The sequence below is a fragment of the Chrysemys picta genome, chromosome 20, assembly GCF_011386835.1.
Source record: "Chrysemys picta bellii isolate R12L10 chromosome 20, ASM1138683v2, whole genome shotgun sequence".
In the NCBI taxonomy this organism is placed as follows: domain Eukaryota; kingdom Metazoa; phylum Chordata; order Testudines; family Emydidae; genus Chrysemys; species Chrysemys picta.
The window spans coordinates 24,987,332-25,005,955 of record NC_088810.1 but is presented as its reverse complement, the minus strand read 5'-3'; the positions used below and the strand labels follow the sequence as shown (position 1 = coordinate 25,005,955).

General features: G+C 64.9%; 1 protein-coding gene across 3 annotated transcripts; it reads left to right on the top strand.

Moving 5' to 3' along the window:
- Positions 1-91: 91 nt before the first annotated feature.
- Positions 92-17,043, top strand: LOC112061628 (mucin-2-like). Of its 3 annotated transcripts, XM_065574230.1 has the most exons (13): positions 92-308; positions 2,235-2,932; positions 7,523-7,596; positions 8,209-8,351; positions 8,814-9,460; positions 10,423-10,496; positions 11,036-11,178; positions 11,640-12,766; positions 13,269-13,342; positions 13,860-14,002; positions 14,491-14,615; positions 14,740-14,886; positions 16,216-17,043. In XM_065574230.1, the coding sequence occupies exons 1-13, from the start codon at positions 242-244 to the stop codon at positions 16,270-16,272; spliced, it is 3,519 nt and encodes a 1,172-aa protein (XP_065430302.1). In that variant the 5' UTR covers positions 92-241; the 3' UTR covers positions 16,273-17,043. The 3 variants fall into 3 exon arrangements, with proteins under 3 accessions (XP_065430302.1, XP_065430301.1, XP_065430303.1); XM_065574229.1 differs by lacking the exons at positions 92-308; positions 2,235-2,932 and adding an exon at positions 3,425-5,878; XM_065574231.1 differs by lacking the exons at positions 92-308; positions 2,235-2,932; positions 11,036-11,178; positions 11,640-12,766; positions 13,269-13,342 and adding an exon at positions 3,426-5,878.
- Positions 17,044-18,624: the final 1,581 nt, after the last annotated feature.

The window sequence follows — 18,624 nt, the reverse complement described above, 5'->3', positions numbered from 1 at the left end:
ATGAAAAATTCCCATTGTGTCACAGCCCAGCCCGCTGGGTGCGGCCTGCCTCCCTCCCTCCCCACCTGCTCGCAGGTGCTGCTATAAAGCTCCAACCCCAGAACCACTGCCAGTTCCCAATTCCTGGATTGTGGAGAGCCCTGCGGGCTAACGGGAGGCGCAGCCCCATCGAGTGAGGCAGAGAGCGACAGAGCCCGGTGCTGGGACACCCGGGGCCGAGCCCCCCACCCCACCACCTGCCATGAAGCCCCGAAGTCTGGGCACAGCTGCCCTGCGGCTGGGTCTAGGGCTGCTGCTGCTGGCCACAGGTGAATGGCACTTGGAGCCGGATCGGCCCCACCCCGGGGCTCTGGGCTGCGCAGGGGGTTGGGGGAGTAGTGGAGTGGGGACGGCGGAGGACCCGGGGCAGGTTTCTGTCCGTTCCTAGAAGGATCTGAGGGGTGGGGCCGTGGCTCAGCAGGTCGGGCAGCCCCAGGGCCCAGCTCTGTTCCGCTGCCTTTAGCCGCTGATCTGCTGCTCGGAGGTGGGAGGGGGCGGAATGGGCGAGTGGGGCCTGATTGTCCCAGGCGCCGCAGTGACCCAGAAAACAATGGGCAGCGCCTGGCGTTCCTGGGGTCCCCTCTGCCCAGCCCCCCCCCCAGGGCCCAGTGTTCTTGGGGTCCCCTCTCCCCTGGGGTGGGTGCTTTGGGGAGCCCTTTCTCTTCCCCCAGGGACCCTTGCTGACGATGCCCAGGAGCAGCGGGTTGGGACCCAGGAGGGCGTTGGCCGACAGCCATTGGTGCCTCTGCCCAGGGGCTGACCCTGGTGTGTCTGGCCTGGGTCAGTCTGGCTGAGCCCAGTGCTAACGGCCCAGCAGGGAACGTCCTGTCCAGGACCCTGGGGGCAGCATGTAGATCCCTGACTGCGAGTGCAGGGGGCCCACGCCCTGCGTGACCTGCCAGGAGACCGGGACACGGCGCCCTAAGAGAAGGGGGGATGTTAGCCCCAGGCTGGTGCTGGCTGCAGGACAGGCCCCGGCTGTGGGCTCAGGCCGAGGACTGCGGGGCCCATGGGCCTCCTGTGGACGGGGCAGCGCTGCCCACTGGCCGGCTGTGCTCTCTGCATCGGGGTGGGCTGCTGGGTTAGTGGCAGGAATTGCTCTGCAGGACGCCCCAGCCGGGCGCTGCGAGGCCCAGGAGGGACGGGGTCAGAGCCTCAGCGCTCCAGGGCTGGAGCCCCGGCCGTTCTTACCGCCTGGGGGTGTCGGCAGGCGGAGGAGAGGCCAGGAGGGGCAGGGAGGGCCCTGACCATGGGGTCAGCGCCGTTCCTTCAGGCACCTTCCACAGCACGGAGGGAGGCAGAGGTTGCGGGAGCCCCTGGTGGGCAGGACGCTCTGGCCAGGCTGGCGCTGCCAGGCCCCTGCTCTGGACCCCCAGCTACCGACGCCAACAAAAGGTGCTTGGGGAATGAGCCAAGTAAAACTCCTCACCAATGGGCCAGAACACAGAGCCCAGCCCAGCCCAGCCAGCCCCACGGCTCGCTCCACACAGGGCACACGAGGGTGGGGGTGTGGGGAGCGCTCCGGGGAACCTGGGGGGGGAGGCAGATCCCCAGCCCCTGCAGAGCTTGTCTCTGCTGGGGACGTGAGGCAGCTCCAGACGGGACCAGGGGCTCCCGACACCCAGCTCCACACACCGAGTCCGACCCCAGACACGGGGCTCGGGGAAGGTGCCTGATCCGCAGTGGGGCTGAGCTATGCTGGAGCCCACATCAGACCCCACATCGGGGTGTTTGAGCCCCGGCAGCACAGCCCTCTCTGAATTCGAGCGGGGTAGGGGGACTCGGTGCATCAGGCTGCAACCCCAGTCGTTCCAGTCGCTCCCATCCAACGGGCACGGAGATCGTCAGCACGGCCCCGGGACCTGCCCTCCAGGGGCCACCCCCGGCTCCTGCACGACCTCCAGAGGACAGTGACGTTCCCCTTCCTTGGAGCGGCTTTGTCCCCTCGGGGTCACCATCTGTCCCCCTTGTCCCTGTGACCGTCCAGGCCTTGGCTGAGCCCTGGGAACTTTCGGGCTCACTAGGACCTTGTGGCAGTGAGTTCCCCAGGCTAGTCACGTGCTGTGTAAAATAACTGCCCCTGACTCATGGGCGCCTGATGCCTCAGCTGCCCCGTCCAGGGGTTTCTACTTCTCCCCTGTGCCCCATATTTTGTTCTGTTTTCTCCTGAACTGAATGGACCAATTCTCTCCTAGGCGCAGCACAGGGCACCACCAGCCTCACTGGCGGCACCGACACAATCACCCCACCCCCCGTCAACACGACCACACCTCCCCTGAGCAACAAAACCACCCCACCCCCCACCAACACAGCCACCCCGTCCCCCAGCAACACAATCACCCCTGCCCCCGTCAACACGACCACACCTCCCCCCAGCACCACAACCAACCTGCCCCCCAGCAACACGATCACCCCTCCCCCCACCAACACAACCACCCTGCCCGCCGGCAACGCGACCACCCCTCCCCCCGGCAACGCGACCACCCCTCCCCCCGGCAACACGACCACAGCGCCCCCCGGCAACACAACCAACCTGCCCCCCAGCAACACGACCACCCCTCCCCCCAGCAACACGACCACCCTGCCCCCCGGCAACATGACCACCCTTCCGCCCGGCAACGTGACCACCCCTCCCCCCAGCAACATGACCACAGCGCCCCCCGGCAACACAACCAACCTGCCCCCCAGCAACATGACCATCCCGCCCTCTAGCAACACGACCACCCCACCCCTCAGCATCACGACCACCCCGCTCCCCAGCACCTCCATTACGACCCCGGCCCCGATCCATTTCTCTCTCTCGTTCCGCATTGTGAACTGGAACTTCAACGACTCCCTTCTCAACTCCAGCACCAGTTACTACAAGGATTTATATTCCAAAATCCAGAGCCTGGTGAGCACAGCAGCGCCTCCCTCCCCTCCCGGCCCCCTGCCCCTGCCTGCCAGCTGGGGGCGGCTGCCAGCCCCAGGCTGGGGGGCTCCGCGGGGAGCTCCATCGAGCTGCCGTGTGATGAGCCTTCGGGGCTCTGGTGGCTGCTGCAGTTTGGGCTCCACAGGCAGAGACCCCACGGAGCGGGGAGGGGAGACGCCCCCACCCCACCCCCAGGCCCAGCCCTGGGCACCAGGCCCCTCAGCCCCACAGTCCCCTGTCCTGGAGCAGTGAAGGGAGAGTCCCTCAATCCTGTCTGGGGAGTCCCCCTGCACCCCCCGGGACCCTGCCCTCGGCTCTGGGTCCCTCTGCCCCTCTCCAGCCACCTCTGGGGAGGCACCCTGTGCCCCGGCACCCCAGAGAAGAGCAAGGAAGGTTGGCAGGGGCTGGGGTAGATCTGCCGAGCTGGGTGCTCCCTGCCCCCCTGAGCCGGCTGGGGTGCTGGCAGTGTGACGAACTGGGACTGTTCTCACTGTGGTGTGTGAATGCTGACAGGGGAGTGTGACTAGGATGGTCTGCATCGGGGGATGGGAGCCGGCCCAAGGGAACATACCTGAGCTTGTAACATGAGAACCCAGGAGGGGGTTGGAGGTCAGGTGACTCCGGGGCCCGGGAAACTGAACAAAGGCTGTGGGAGGGGTCGCTGAAGGAGAGTGCTGGAAGCAGGCTGGAAGGAGGCTGGAGAGATGGCTGGGAGGCAGAGATGGCTCTGACCCCCCAAGGGGGGTGGGCCGGCATGCCCTGGGACCCCAAGCTGGACCTAACTGAGGGGGGGCCCTGTTGTCTGTGCCTGCAAGACCTGTCTTGGACTGTATTCCTGTCATCCAAATAAACCTTCTGCTTTACTGGCTGGCTGAGAGTCATGGTGAATCGCAGGAAGCCGGGGGTGCAGGGCCCTAACTCCCCCACAATCCGCAACAACTGGTGGCAGCGGCGGGATCTACTGCACCCCGTGGATGGCGCTTCCTGCAGTAAGTGACTGGGGAGCAGTAAAACGAAGGGGGATTGACGGGGACCAGGCACGCTGAAGAGTGGGAGAGAGACGGTTATTACCCCTGGGAGTGTGTGACCAGCGAGAAGGACTTTTGCGGTAACAGGGTCCCCCGGGGGGATCGCAGCGAGTGGTCCCAGGGGCGGAGGAGTCTGCAGCTCGACCCTGGCAGAGAGGTGGTGACCTCGAGAAGGGCTGGCACACTAGGGGTCCCCCTGGGAACTGTGGGGAGCTGTGAGCACACAGGCCGGTGAGTGGCCAGCAGGAAGATGTATGCCAAGCGGCTTAAGAGCGACCTGGTGGAGCTGTGCAAGCAGAGGCGGCTGCGCATTGGGAGGCTCACCAAAGAACAGCTCATTGCCCAGCTGGAGGCGGAAGATCGTGCGAATGAACTGATCCCTGTGTCTCAGGGAAGCAGCCTGGCAAATGCAGCGCAGGCACCAGTGTCTGTCCCAGCTGGGAGTGGTCAGCCGGCTGCTGAGGGCTTCCCGAGACCCCTCCTTCCTATGCCTAGGGGAAGGGTGGGGAGGAGCCCAGCAAATACCGAAGGCGCCGTGACCCCCCCGGCCAGCAGGGGGTCCCCCCGGCGAAGCTCGCCGGCCAGCAGAGGATCCTCCCGGCGACGTTCGGCATCCGTGGAGCGGAATTGGCTGGAATGGGAGAAAGAGCTAAAACTGAGAGAGCTGGAGGATCGTGAACAACAGAGACAGCATGAACGGGAGGAGAAAGAGAGACAGCATCAGCGTGAAGAGAGACAGAGACAGCATGAACGGGAGGAGAATGAGAGACAGAGACAGCATGAAGAGAGACAGCGTCAGCATGACCTGGAACTGGCGAGATTGAAGGGCAGCGAACCCCCGGCTGCGGTGAGTGAGGGGGGACCCAGGACTGCACGGAGCTTTGATAAGTGCATCATGGCCCCATACAAGGAGGGGGAGGACATGGATGACTTCCTGGAGGCCTTTGAGACGGCCTGCGAGCTGCACCGGGTGGATCCCGCGGACAGACTCCGGGTCCTTACCCCCTTACTGGACCCCAAATCCGTGGCATTGTACCGCCAACTGGGAGAGGCAGAGAAAGGGGACTACGAACTATTCAAAAAGGCCCTGCTACGAGAGTTTGGGCTGACTCCTGAGATGTACCGGGAAAGGTTCCGGGGTCAAGATAAAACCCCTGAGATCTCATATTTGCAACTAGCCGTCCGCATGGAAAGATACGCCAGCAAGTGGGCTGGTGGGGCCCAGACGAAGGAGGACCTGATTAAACTGCTGGTACTGGAGCAACTGTATGAGCGGTGCCCATCCGACCTGAGGCTGTGGTTGGTGGACAGAAAGCCAGAGAACCCGCGACACGCCGGGCAGCTGGCTGATGAGTTTGTAAAGAGCCGGTCAGGGGGTGGCAGGGAGGAGCCCCAAAGGAACAGGCCCGCCGCGATGCAGAGAGAGAGTCACCCTGGGACCTCCCAAAGAGGGAATATGGGGAATCCCCTCCCACGGGGAATGCCCAGCGTCAGGGACAACCGACCGGCTCGAGGGGACCCACAGGACATGAGCTGCTATTACTGCGGCCGAAGAGGCCACGTTCGGGCCCAGTGCCCCAAGCTCAAGGACAGACTGAGCAGACCGAACCCGCATAGGGTTAACTTGGTAGAGGCCCAGACGGACGAGGGGCAGGCTTCTCACGCAAGAGGGGCTGGCAGCTTATCAACTGCTCAAGAGAGAGAAGGGCCCCAGGCCAGCTCCTCTACGGGGCTGGATGCCCCAGACTCAGGGTTTTTGGTTTATACGGTGGGCGCGGGGCTGTCCCTCCGGAGAGAGTACCTTGTTCCCCTGGAGGTGGATGGGAGGAAGGTCAATGGATACTGGGATACGGGCGCAGAGGTGACGCTGGCCCGGCCCGAGGTGGTGGCCCCAGATCAGGTGGTGCCCAACTCCTACCTGACCCTGACGGGGGTGGGCGGAACACCAGTCAAAGTGCCCGTGGCAAGGGTACACCTGAAGTGGGGGGCCAAGGAGGGCCCCAAGGATGTGGGGGTACACCCGTATTTGCCCACTGAGGTATTGATGGGGGGGGACCTGGAGAACTGGCCAAGCAACCCCCAAAAGGCACTGGTTGTGACCCGCAGTCAGAGCCGGCGAGGGGCCCTGCGCCCTGGCCTTGGGGGGGGTGCCTTGCCTGAGGCGCAGGACCCTAACCTGGTGGGGAGGGAACGCCCAGGGACGCGGCTCAGGGAGGCTGCAGCTTCGGACCCAGCGGGCGAGAAAGAGCAGGTGGCCATCCCTGTCCCAGCTGCTGAGTTCCAGGCCGAGCTACAGAGAGACCCCTCCTTGCGGAAAATAAGGGACCTGGCCGACCTCAATGCGGTACAGACCATGGGACGAGGTGGCCAGAAAAGGTTCCTGTGGGAGAAGGGGTTCCTGTACCGAGAATGGGCTCCCCCAGGGAAAATGGAGTCAGGGGGGATCAGGAGGCAGCTGGTGGTACCCCAGAAGTATCGCCGCCAGCTGCTGTGCCGGGCCCATGACATTCCCCTCTCAGGGCACCAGGGAACCTGGCGTACCCAGCAGAGGCTGCTACGGAGCTTTTACTGGCCTGGGGTCTTTGTTACTGTCCGACAGTACTGCGGATCCTGTGACCCCTGTCAGAGGGGGAGGAAGGCCTGGGACAAGGGGAAAACAGCTTTAGGACCCTTGCCCAGCATAAAGGATCCTTTCCAGAGGGTGGCCAAGGTTAAAAGGGCGGCTCTAAACCAAGAGAGCCCAAAGCACAGACCTCCAGACTGGAGCGCTGGGAGAAGACCACAGCCCAGTTGGAGCCCCAGAGGTATGGGGGTGGGAAAAGGGCACAGGCCGCATAAACCTGCCCACATGCGAACTGCGAGTGCCATCAAGCACCCCCGACCTAAGGGGGGGCGTGGAACGGAAGGGGCCTGGTGTAATTCTCACCAAGGAACTGGAGGGATGCGGGGGCATCCATGGGAACGGGGGTAGGTTCGAACTTCCCCGGGTCACTGGCTAAAGTGACCCTGCTCAGTTCGGTCTCGAAGGGGGGAGAGATGTGACGAACTGGGACTGTTCTCACTGTGGTGTGTGAATGCTGACAGGGGAGTGTGACTAGGATGGTCTGCATCGGGGGATGGGAGCCGGCCCAAGGGAACATACCTGAGCTTGTAACATGAGAACCCAGGAGGGGGTTGGAGGTCAGGTGACTCCGGGGCCCGGGAAACTGAACAAAGGCTGTGGGAGGGGTCGCTGAGGGAGAGGGCGGGAAGCAGGCTGGAAGGAGGCTGGAGAGATGGCTGGGAGGCAGAGATGGCTCTGACCCCCCAAGGGGGGTGGGCCGGCATGCCCTGGGACCCCAAGCTGGACCTAACTGAGGGGGGGCCCTGTTGTCTGTGCCTGCAAGACCTGTCTTGGACTGTATTCCTGTCATCCAAATAAACCTTCTGCTTTACTGGCTGGCTGAGAGTCATGGTGAATCGCAGGAAGCCGGGGGTGCAGGGCCCTAACTCCCCCACAATCCGCAACAGGCAGTGACCCTGTTCCCCTCTCTGTCTGTGACAGTACAACAAGACCTATGGTTGCCCAACGTGCCCGAATGGGGAGAACTACCTGGGATTCACTGATCTGCGTTTCAGGTACAGTGTGTGCCATGGGGCTGCCCCACCTGTGGGCAGGGGAGGGGGCAGCCTGCTGCCTCCGGGCTGGGGGGGAGAAAGGTGAGGAGAGAAGCTAAATCTGTGTGACCCTGGGGTGCCATGTCTGACAGCCCAGAGCTTTGGTTGCTTGAGGCTGTGCTGGGTGGAGCTGCGAGGGGCAGATGGATGGTGTGGGGACGCCAGTGCTGGGGCAGGTGGGAATGGGGGAGGTTGGGGCAGGGGCAGGTGGGAATGGGGGAGGTTGGTGCAGGGGCAGGAGGGAATGGGGGAGGTTGGGGCAGGGGCAGGTGGGAATGGGGGAGGTTGGTGCAGGGGCAGGAGGGAATGGGGGAGGTTGGGGCAGGGGCAGGTGGGAATGGGGCGGGGGTTTGGTGCAGGGGCAGGAGGGAATGGGGGAGGTTGGTGCAGGGGCAGGAGGGAATGGGGGAGGTTGGGGCAGGGGCAGGTGGGAATGGGGGAGGTTGGTGCAGGGGCAGGAGGGAATGGGGGAGGTTGGTGCAGGGGCAGGTGGGAATGGGGAAGCTGGGGCAGGGACGCAGGAAGGGCCAGGGCCAGACCCAGTTAACTCCCCCACTCCGGCACGCTCTGCAGCCAGGGCTCGGTGGTGACTGAGTCCATCCTGCGGTACCGAGTGAGCAACACCAGCATCAACGCAACCGACCTTGAGCAGCAGCTGACACAAAGGCTGGACGGCCAGAACAACACAGACGGGCTCGAGCTGGACAATATCCGCGGTGAGCAGGCTCCAGTCGGGCCCCACAGTGTCTCCGCAGCCCCGTGTCCCGGGGCCCCTGTGCTGGGGGCTCAGCCCATGGCTGACGGGGGCTGGTGTCCATGGCCCTTGTGCAGAGCTCTGTGGAGACGGGGCTGCCCTCGGGGGCTCCTCCAGCTCTCAGCAGAGGCCCCTGGCTGGGTTGCTTTGGGGCGTGTGGAGGGTGCCGGCCCTGCCAGCCCAGCCCAGCCTGTATCTGTCCCGGGGGCGGGGGGGAGGGAGGGCTGAGCCCTGGAAACTTTCGGCCTCGCTAGGACCTAGTGGCAGTGAGTTCCCCAGGCTAGTCACTGCTGTGTAAAATAACTGCCCCTGATTTGTGGGCACCTGCTGCCCCAGTTTCCCCGTCCAGGGGTTTCTACTGCTCCCCTGAGCCACATATTTTGTTCTATTTTCTCCTGAACTGAATGGACCAATTCTCTCCTAGGCGCAGAACTGGGTCCCAACACGACCACCCCACCCCCTGGCAACACGACCACCCCGCCCCCCGGCAATACAACCACCCAAAACCCTGGCAACACGACTACCCAGGCCTCCAGCAACACAACCACCCCGCCCTCAACCAACACGACCACCCCGCCCCCCAGCAACACGACCACCCTTCCCCTCAACACAACCACCCCGCCCCCCGGCAACGCGACCACCCCGCCCCCAACCAATGCAACAACCCCGCCCCCCGGCAACATGACCATCCCACCCTCAAACAACACAACCACTCCGCCCCCCGGCAACACAACCACCCCACCCCCCAGCAACACGACCACCCTGCCCCTCAGTAACACAACCACCATTGTCCTCAACATGACCACCTCGCCCCCAACCAATGCAACAACCCCGCCCCCCGGCAACACAACCACCCCGCCCCCAACCAACATGACCACCCCGCCCCCCAGCAACAGGACCACCCCACCCCCCGGCAACATGACCACCGCACCCCTCAGCACCTCCATTACGACCCCGGCCCCGATCCATTTCTCTCTCTCATTCCGCATTGTGAACTGGAACTTCAATGACTCCCTGCTCGACCCCAGCACCAGTTACTACAAGGATTTATATTCCAAAATCCAGAGCATGGTGAGCACAGCAGCCCCTCCCTCCCCTCCCGGCCCCCTGCCCCTGCCTGCCAGCTGGGGGCGGCTGCCAGCCTGTCACGGAGTATTGGGGGACTCAGGGCCCTGCACCCCCGGCTTCCTGCGATTCACCATGACTCTCAGCCAGCCAGTAAAGCAGAAGGTTTATTTGGATGACAGGAATACAGTCCAAGACAGGTCTTGCAGGCACAGACAACAGGACCCCCTCAGTTAAGTCCAGCTTGGGGTCCCAGGGCATCCCAGCCCACCCCCCTTCGGGGGGGTCAGAGCCATCTCTGCCTCACAGCCATCTCTCCAGCTCGCTTCCAGCACTCTGCCTTCAGCGACCCCCCCCCCACAGCCTTTTTCAGTTTCCCGGGCCCCGGAGTTACACGGCCTCCAACCCCTTCCTGGGTTTTCATGTTACAAGCTCAGGTATGTTCCCTCGGGCAGACTCCCATCCCCCGATGCAGACCATCCTAGTCACACTCCCCTGTCAGCATTCACACACCCCAGTAAGAACAGACCCAGTTCGTCACACAGCCCCAGGCTGGGGGGCTCCGCGGGGAGCTCCATCGAGCTGCCGTGTGATGAGCCTTTGGGGCTCTGGTGGCTGCTGCAGTTCGGGCTCCACAGGCAGAGACCCCACGGAGCGGGGAGGGGAGACGCCCCCACCCCACCCCCAGGCCCAGCCCTGGGCACCAGGCCCCTCAGCCCCACCGTCCCCTGTCCTGGAGCAGTGAAGGGAGAGTCCCTCAATCCTGTCTGGGGAGCCCCCCTGACTCCCCCGGGACCCTGCCCTCAGCTCTGGGCTTCTCTGCCCCTCTCCAGCCAGCTCTGGGGAGACACCCCGTGCCCCTGCACCCCAGAGAAGAGCACAGAGAGGAGCAAGGAAGGTTGGAGCACCCGGCCCCCTGAGCCGGCTGGGGTGCTGGCAGTGACCCTGTTCCCCTCTCTCTGTGACAGTACGTCAATATCTACGGCTGCCCAACGTGCCCGAATGGGGAGAACTACCTGGGATTCACTGATCTGCGTTTCAGGTACAGTGTGTGCCATGGGGCTGCCCCAGCTGTGGGCAGGGGAGGGGGCAGCCTGCTGCCTCCTGGGCTGGGCTTGGGGGGTGAGAAAGGTGAGGAGAGAGAAGCTAAATCTGTGTGACCCTGGGGGTGCCATGTCTGACAGCCCAGAGCTTTGGCTGCCTGAGGCCGTGCTGGGCAGGTGTGTGCTGCCCTGCGGGGGGCGGGGGCTGGGGCAGGTGGGGGCATAAGGGGGGTGGTTCAAGGGGGTTGTGGGTCGGGCAGCTGGTGCAGGGCCCAGTGGGTATTGTGGGGAAATTGGTGCAGGGTCAGGTGGCAGGAGCTGCGAGGGGCAGATGGATGGTGTGGGGAGGCCAGTGCTGGGGCAGGTGGGAATGGGGGAGCCGGAGCCGGGGCAGGAGGGAATGGGGGAGCTGGTGCTGGGGCAGGTGGGAATGGGGGAGCTGGTGCTGGGGCAGGTGGGAATGGGGGAGCCGGGGCAGGGACGCGGGAAGGGCCAGGGCCAGAACCAGTTAACTCCCCCTCTCCGGCACGCTCTGCAGCCAGGGCTCAGTGGTGACTGAGTCCATCCTGCGGTACCGAGTGAGCAACACCAGCATCAACGCCACCGGCATTGAGCAGCAGCTGAGGGATAGTCTGGACAGCCAGAACAGCACAGACGGGCTCCAGCTGGACAATATCCGCGGTGAGCAGGCTCCGGCCGGGCCCCACAGTTTCTCCGCAGCCACGTGTCCCGGACCCCTGTGCTGGGGGCTCAGCCCATGGCTGACGGGGGCTGGTGTCCATGGCCTTTGTGCAGAGCTCTGTGGAGACGGGGCTGCCCTCGGGGGCTCCCCCAGCTCCCAGGAGAGGCCTCTGGCTGGGTTGCTTTGGGGTGTGTGGAGGGTGCCTGCCCTGCCGGCCCAGCCCAGCCTGTATCTGTCCCGGGGGCGGGGGGGAGGGAGGGCTGAGCCCTGGGAGCTTTCGGCCTCGCTAGAACCTAGTGGCAGTGAGTTCCCCAGGCTAGTCACGTGCTGTGTAAAATAACTGCCCCTGATTTGTGGGCACCTGACGCCTCAGTTGTCCTGCCAGGGGTTTCTACTGCTCCCCTGTGCCCCGTATTTTGTTCTATTTTCTCCTGAACTGAACAAACCAATTCTCTTCTAGGCGCAGAACTGGGCCCCAACACGACCACTCTGCCCCCCGGCAACGCAACCACCCCACCCCCCGGCAACACAACCACCCCACCCCCCGGCAACACGACCACCCTGCCCTCCAGCAACACAACCACCCCACGCCCCGGCAACGCAACCACCCCGCCCCCAACCAACGCAACCACCCCAGCCCCCAGTAACACGACCATCCCGCCCCCCGGCAACACAACCACCCCGCCCCCCGGCAACATGACCATCCCACCCTCAAACAACACGACCACCCCGCCCCCCGGCAACATGACCACCCCGCCCCCAACCAACGCAACCACCCCGCCCCCCAGCAACGCGACCACCCTGCTCCCTGGCAACGCAACCACCTCGCCCCCTAGCAACACGACCACCCCGCCCCCCGGCAACGCAACCATCCCGCCCCCAATCAACGCAACCACCCTGCCCCCCAGCAACGCGACCACCCCGCCCCCCGGCAACACGACCACTCCACCCTCAAACAACATGACCACCCCGCCCCCCGGCAACACAACCACCCCGCCCCCAACCAACGCAACCACCCCGCCCCCCGGCAACATGACCACCCCGCCCCCCGGCAACACGACCACGCTTCCCCTCAACACGACCACCCTGCCCCCCGGCAACGCAACCACCCCGCCCCCAACCAACGCAACCACGCTGCCCCCCAGCAACGCGACCACCCCGCCCCCCGGCAACACGACCACTCCACCCTCAAACAACACGACCACCCCGCCCACAACCAACGCGACCACCCCGCCCCCCGGCAACGCAACCACCTCGCCCTCCAGCAACACAACCACCCAACCCCCCGGCAACGCAACCACCTCGCCCCCCAGCAACACGACCACCGTTCTCCTCAACACAACCACCCCACCCTCAACCAACACGACCACCCCGCCCCCCGGCAACATGACCACCCCGCCCCCCAGCAACAGGACCACCCCACCCCCCGGCAACACAACCACCGCACCCCTCAGCACCTCCATTACGACCCCGGCCCTGATCCATTTCTTTCTCTCGTTCCGCATTGTGAACTGGAACTTCAACAACTCCCTTCGTGACCCCACCACCAGTTACTACAAGGATTTATATTCCAAAATCCAGAGCATGGTGAGCACAGCAGCCCCTCCCTCCCCTCCCGGCCCCCTGCCCCTGCCTGCCAGCTGGGGGCGGCTGCCAGCCCCAGGCTGGGGGGCTCCGCGGGGAGCTCCATCGAGCTGCCGTGTGATGAGCCTTCGGGGCTCTGGTGGCTGCTACAGTTCGGGCTCCACAGGCAGAGACCCCACGGAGCGGGGAGGGGAGACGCCCCCACCCCACCCCCAGGCCCAGCCCTGGGCACCAGGCCCCTCAGCCTCCTGTCCTGGAGCAGTGAAGGGAGAATCCCTCAATCCTGTCTGGGGAGCCCCCCTGGCCCCCCTGGGACCCTGCCCTCAGCTCTGGGCTTCTCTGCCCCTCTCCAGCCAGTTCTGGGGAGACACCCTGTGCCCCGGCACACCAGAGAAGAGCAAGGAAGGTTGGCAGGGGCCGGGGCAGATCTGCCAAGCTGGGTGCTCCCTGCCCCCCTGAGCCGGCTGGGGTGCTGGCAGTGACCCTGTTCCCCTCTCTGTGACAGTACGTCAATATCTACGGCTGCCCAACGTGTCTGAATGGACAGAACTACCTGGGATTCACTGATCTGCGTTTCAGGTACAGTGTGTGCCATGGGGCTGCCCCACCTGTGGGCAGGGGAGGGGGCAGCCTGCTGCCTCCGGGCTGGGGGGGTGGGGGGAGAAAGGTGAGTAGAGAGAAGCTAAATCTGTGTGACCCTGGGGGTGCCATGTCTGACAGCCCAGAGCTTTGACTGCCTGAGGCCGTGCTGGGCAGGTGTGTGCTGCCCTGGGGGATGGGGGTGGGCAGCTGGGGCTGGGGCAGGTGGGGGCATAAGGGGGGTGGTTCAAGGGGGTTGTGGGTGGGGCAGCTGGTGCAGGGCCCAGTGGGTATTGTGGGAGAATTGGGGCAGGGCCAGGTGGCAGGAGCTGGGGGGCAGATGGATGGTGTGGGGAGGCCAGTGCTGGGGCAGGTGGGAATGGGGGAGCCGGAGCCGGGGCAGGAGGGAATGGGGGAGCTGGTGCTGGGGCAGGTGGGAATGGGGGAGCCGGGGCAGGGATGCGGGAAGGGCCAGGGCCAGGCCCAGTTAACTCCCCCTCTCCTGCACACTTTTCAGCCAGGGCTCGGTGGTGACTGAGTCCGTCCTGCGGTACCGAGTGAGCGACACCAGCATCAGCGCCACCGGCATTGAACAGCAGCTGACACAAAGGCTGGACAGCCAGAACAGCTTTGATGGGCTCCAGCTGGACAGTATCCGCGGTGAGCAGGCTCCGGCCGGGCCCCACAGTGTCTCTGCAGCCACGTGTCCCGGGGCCCCTGTGCTGGGGGCTCAGCCCATGGCTGAGGGGGGCTGGTGTCCATGGCCCTTGTGCAGAGCTCTGTGGAGACAGGACGGGGCTGCCCTCGGGGCCTCCTCCAGCTCCCAGCAGAGGCCCTGGCTGGGTTGCTTTGGAGTGTGTGGAGGGTGCCTGCCCTGCCGGCCCAGCCCAGCCTGTATCTGTCCCGGGGGGGGAGGGCTTCTGGGCCCCCTGGCAGTGCTGTCCTCGCTGACCCTGGGCTGGGGCTGGGCCCCCGGCCATCACACTCAGCCTCTTCCCAGCACCCCAGGGCCAGCCCCCTTCCGACAGCCCCTGACTGTCCCTGGCCCTTCTGCCTGGCCAGCTGCGTCCCCTGGCCTGGGCCCCTCTCCTAGGATCCCTCCCCTCCGGGTCCTCCCCAGCCCCTGACTGCTCCTTCTTGTGTTTCAGCCAACTCTGGCAGCTCTCCCCTGGCCACCTCGGCGCCAGCCCCCCTCGTGCCTGGCTGGGGCATCGCCCTGCTGGTCCTGGTCTGCATTGGGCTGGTGCTGAGCATCGTCATCTTCATCCTGCTGGTGAGTGCCCCCCGCTGCCCATCCCTCCGGCCTCAGGCCCCCTCCAGCCTCTCTGCTCCCTGCCTGACCCCACCATCCCCTCTGTGCCCCGCCCCCACTCACCAGCCTCCTCTCGCCCCTTCAGATCGTCTGCTCGTGCCGCAGGAGGAACCGCGGGAAGATGGATCTGCTCAGCTCACATACCTCGTACCAGCCCAGGAGCGAGTACCCCAACTACCACACCTACGGGCGCTTCAGCGCCCCTGACAAGAAGCAGCATCCCTACAATGACGTAAGCAGCGGGGCCTGGTCCTGCCCTGGGTGCCCCCTCGCCCAGCGTGTGCCCCAATGTCTGTCCCCGTACACTTCCTGGGTACACACCTGGACGCCGGTGCCCGGTACCCGGCAGCCCTGCCAGGCACATGCTGGGGGTGCCAGCGGCAGGTGCTGAGGGTGGATGGCCCCCCATTGCTCACTGAGGGGGGGTTAGGAGGAGGAGGGGAGTTGGTCAGCTCATCCCAGAAAATTTCACCAGAGAGACGAACACAAACCCCGGTGGCATGGCGATGGTGGCACGGTGCTTCCCACGGTCCTAACTGTGTCCCACCCAATGAACGCCCCTGGGAGAGCTGGGGGGTGTCAACAGCACAAGGGGTCCCAGAGCCAGAAATGTGAGCACGGGACCCTGCTGCACTAGTCAGCTCATCGGGGGGGATGTGCTGGGGGGATGCGATGTGCGGGGGGGGTGGGGTCGCAGAGTGAGGTTGTGAGGCGGGGAGGGGGTGGGGTCGCAGAGCGAGGTTGTGGGGCAGGGATGGGGTGGGGGTGGGGTTGCAGAGTGAGGTTGTGGGGTAGGGATGGGGATGGGGTCGCAGAGCGAGGTTGTGGGGCAGGGATGGGGTGGGGTCGCAGAGCGAGGTTGTGGGGCAGGGGAGGGAGGGGGGTGGAGGTGGGGCTGATGCCTGGCTCTGGGAGAAGTTGCTCTACAAATGGTGCCGTGGCAGCGCCGGTTGTGCCCCTTGCCCGGGGCGGCCTGGCTGGGCTCTGCCCCGGCACCGTGCCTATGGATCCCAGGCGGCCCCGCTCCTGCCCCGGGACGGGGGTTAAGTGTAACTCTCATGCCCGGCTCGGGGCTCCGGCGGGGGGCAGCCTGCCCTGACGGAGCCTGGCTCCACGTCTCTCCCTGTGACTGAACGGCCTCCCTGCCCCCTCGGCCCGGCTCTGGCCCGGCACCGCCTGAGGGACTGGGGGGCCGGGGGAGCCTGTCAGGGCAGTGGGTCACTCTGCTGTTAAATGGCCTTAGCCCCACAGCCCCAGGCCAGCTCTGGGGTGGGGTCACCTTCTCCCGCCCCATCATATGCCCCCCGTGCTGCCGTGGGGCAGCAGAGCTGGAGCAGACCCTGAGGCCTCTCCCTGCTGGCAGGGACGGGGTGGCCGGTATCGAACGTCACTGGGGTCTGTTCGCCAGGGCTTGGCCCAGTGATTCCCTCCCCGGGCCCAGAGCCCCGGTTTCCATGCCCACAGGGGTACGTGGTGGTTGCCTGGCTGGGGGTCCTGGTTGCCAGGTAACGGTGGATTGGCCCAGCCTGGCTCTAACCCCATCCCCTCTCCTTCCTCCCAGATCGCCGCCGGCAACGGCACCAACGCCTTCTACGCCAACCCTGCCACGTCGTCATAGGATCTCTAGGGGCACCACCCGGGGACCGGCGGGAGCAGAGCTCCCACCATCGCCATGTGCTTCCTGCAGCTGGACTCCAGGGTGCCGGGCAGGGCCGACAAGGCAGTCCCGGGCAGGGGTTTGCTGCACCGGGGGGGTACGGGGGGCGTTTGGAGTCACAGTGTGGCAGGGTGGGGAGGGGGTGACTGCCCCCCCTTGCAGCCCATGGCCCTGCAGGAGGGGGAGCTGCTTAATTCCTCCCCCGCTCCACAAGGGAGGGCAAAGGGGCTGCCCCATATATCCCCCCTCCAATCAGCCTGGACAGTGCAGGGAGTATGGCAGGGGCTCCCCAGAGGAGCCCCCCCATACTGCCCCGAGCTGTGGATGGGGTGTCCGCCCCCCCCCCCCCCACACACACAGCCTGGGGAGCCCTCTCTGGCCCAGCTCCCGCCTGTTCCCAGGAGGTGGGAGTGAGCGTCGGAAGGTTCCGGAGCAGTCGAATTCGAACACATGAAGGAACTCGATGAACAATGCGAGGGGGGACACTCCCCCCAGCTCCAAGCACCTGCTGCCCCCAATCACTTGCCAAATGCCGTATCCTGCCATGGGGCCCACAGTGTGCAGTGTTCAGGTTCCAGGGGTTACGTTTGCCTGCACCATTATAAAGGCCTGGGGCTCCTTTATAATGTAACCACTTGGCTCTGTGACGGCCGCCCCACCGTGACGGGGGGTCACAATGTCCTTGGGAAGGTCTGTGTTTATAGTGCTGCACAATAAAGGGATCTGTGGTGAGTCAGGCTCTAGGCTGGGTTTCTCCTGCACCTCTCGGACCTCTGCTTTGGCAACGCTGCCTGCAGGGTGGTCTAATCAGCTCAATGGTCCGTGGGCAGGGGGCTGCGGGACCATCCCTCAGAGCCAGCACCGCCCAGCTCACAGCCCAGCAAGTCATCCCTCCATCTAGGGCCAGGGTACCCCGGCCTCAGGTGCCCTCTCCTGCTCCGACAAAGGGGAGCTCAGCCCCTGGTGAGAGCAGGGCAGCGAAACGCACCAAGGAAATGGCTGGGCAGGTGTAAAATGGACTCAAGGAAAAGTCTGGCTCTGAGACTGGCCTCGGTGTGACCAAGAACCCTGGCAGAACCCAGAATCCCCGGTGTTACCCAGAATCCTGCTGGGCAGCACGTTGGCAGTACCCAGAATCCTCTGGGTGTTACCCAGAATCCTCTCATCAGCGCCAGCGCTCTGTCGGGTATTTCAGTGGGACTGAACTGCAGTAAATGGGGTTTCACGGCAGCCACATGCAACCGGCAATGGCCCCAAAGGCAAATTGGACAAGAGGAGGAGGGGGCCATAAAACCATCATGAGGGGCCAGAACAGACCCAGCTGCCCTCGCACCAACAGTAGCAGCTTTAGAAATACCTGTGAGCTGCTGTCATGGGCAACATGCCCCCACCCAGGGACGGTGACAGCTGGTCTCCAGGCTTCCTGGCCAGGGCTGGATTAACCCATTGGGGCCCTAGGCACAACACACGTAGGGGCCCTACCCACTGATGCATAACAACACGGCGCTAGACAGCGCACTCCCTGCAGCTGGGCTGGCCGTGCTGTGGCTGCCCCGGGACCGGCTGCGTGTTCTGTTGCTGCTCGGGGCGCTGCTCATCGTGACTGGGGGGCGGGTCGTACCTCCACTCAAATTTCCCTGGCCATAAAGTACTCCGTGTGGCTGTTTGTTGGCCCCCCAGGTCCCTCCCCCCACGTGTGGGCCCCAGGTGCACACCTAGTGTATGTATGCGTTGTTCCTGGCACTGGGCACCGCTGGTCACAGGCCGGTCCCTGGGGAAGGGTGGGAGCAGTGGCTGCCCTGGCCCTGTGACGGGGCCGGGTGGGGCTGTGCCAGCCCTGAGCTCTCGTTCTGCAGGGCAGCTGGAGTTCTCAGGGGCTGAACAGCTCTTGCTGGGGATCGGGGCCTATGGCGGAGCCGCCCTTCAGTGCCATCTCTTACTGGCTCACCGTGTGTGATGGGGAGAAACTACCTGCCACTGCCCTCCTCCCTCCAGCTGTGTGTCGACGTGTGGATCCAGGCGCCCAGCCTGGGACAAGCTTGAGACTCATGGGCCGGGCTGGGCAAGGCACTGGGCAAACATTGAAATGCCAGAAAACACGGAAACAAAAGTTAATAGTTCTGTAAGGAAATGACTGTGGGGCTAGGCCCAGCCAGGAGCGCTGCCAGTTTTTTTGCCGCCCTAGATGGCGGAAGGTCCCGCCCCTGAAATACCGACGACGACCGGGGCGGCCGAAGATCCGGCCGCTGCAGTCGCCGCCCCCCAAATGTTAGCACCCTAGGCGACCGCCTAGGTTGCCTAATAGGTTGCGCC

Bases quoted from the DNA above. Each gene is read 5' to 3' on its own strand.
- LOC112061628 (XM_065574229.1), top strand. From the start codon at position 4,229: ATGTATGCCAAGCGGCTTAAGAGCGACCTGGTGGAGCTGTGCAAGCAG. The intron at 7,597-8,208 runs GTACAGTGTGTG...CACGCTCTGCAG, and splicing joins TTCACTGATCTGCGTTTCAG to CCAGGGCTCGGTGGTGACTG. The intron at 14,887-16,215 runs GTAAGCAGCGGG...CCTTCCTCCCAG, and splicing joins AGCAGCATCCCTACAATGAC to ATCGCCGCCGGCAACGGCAC.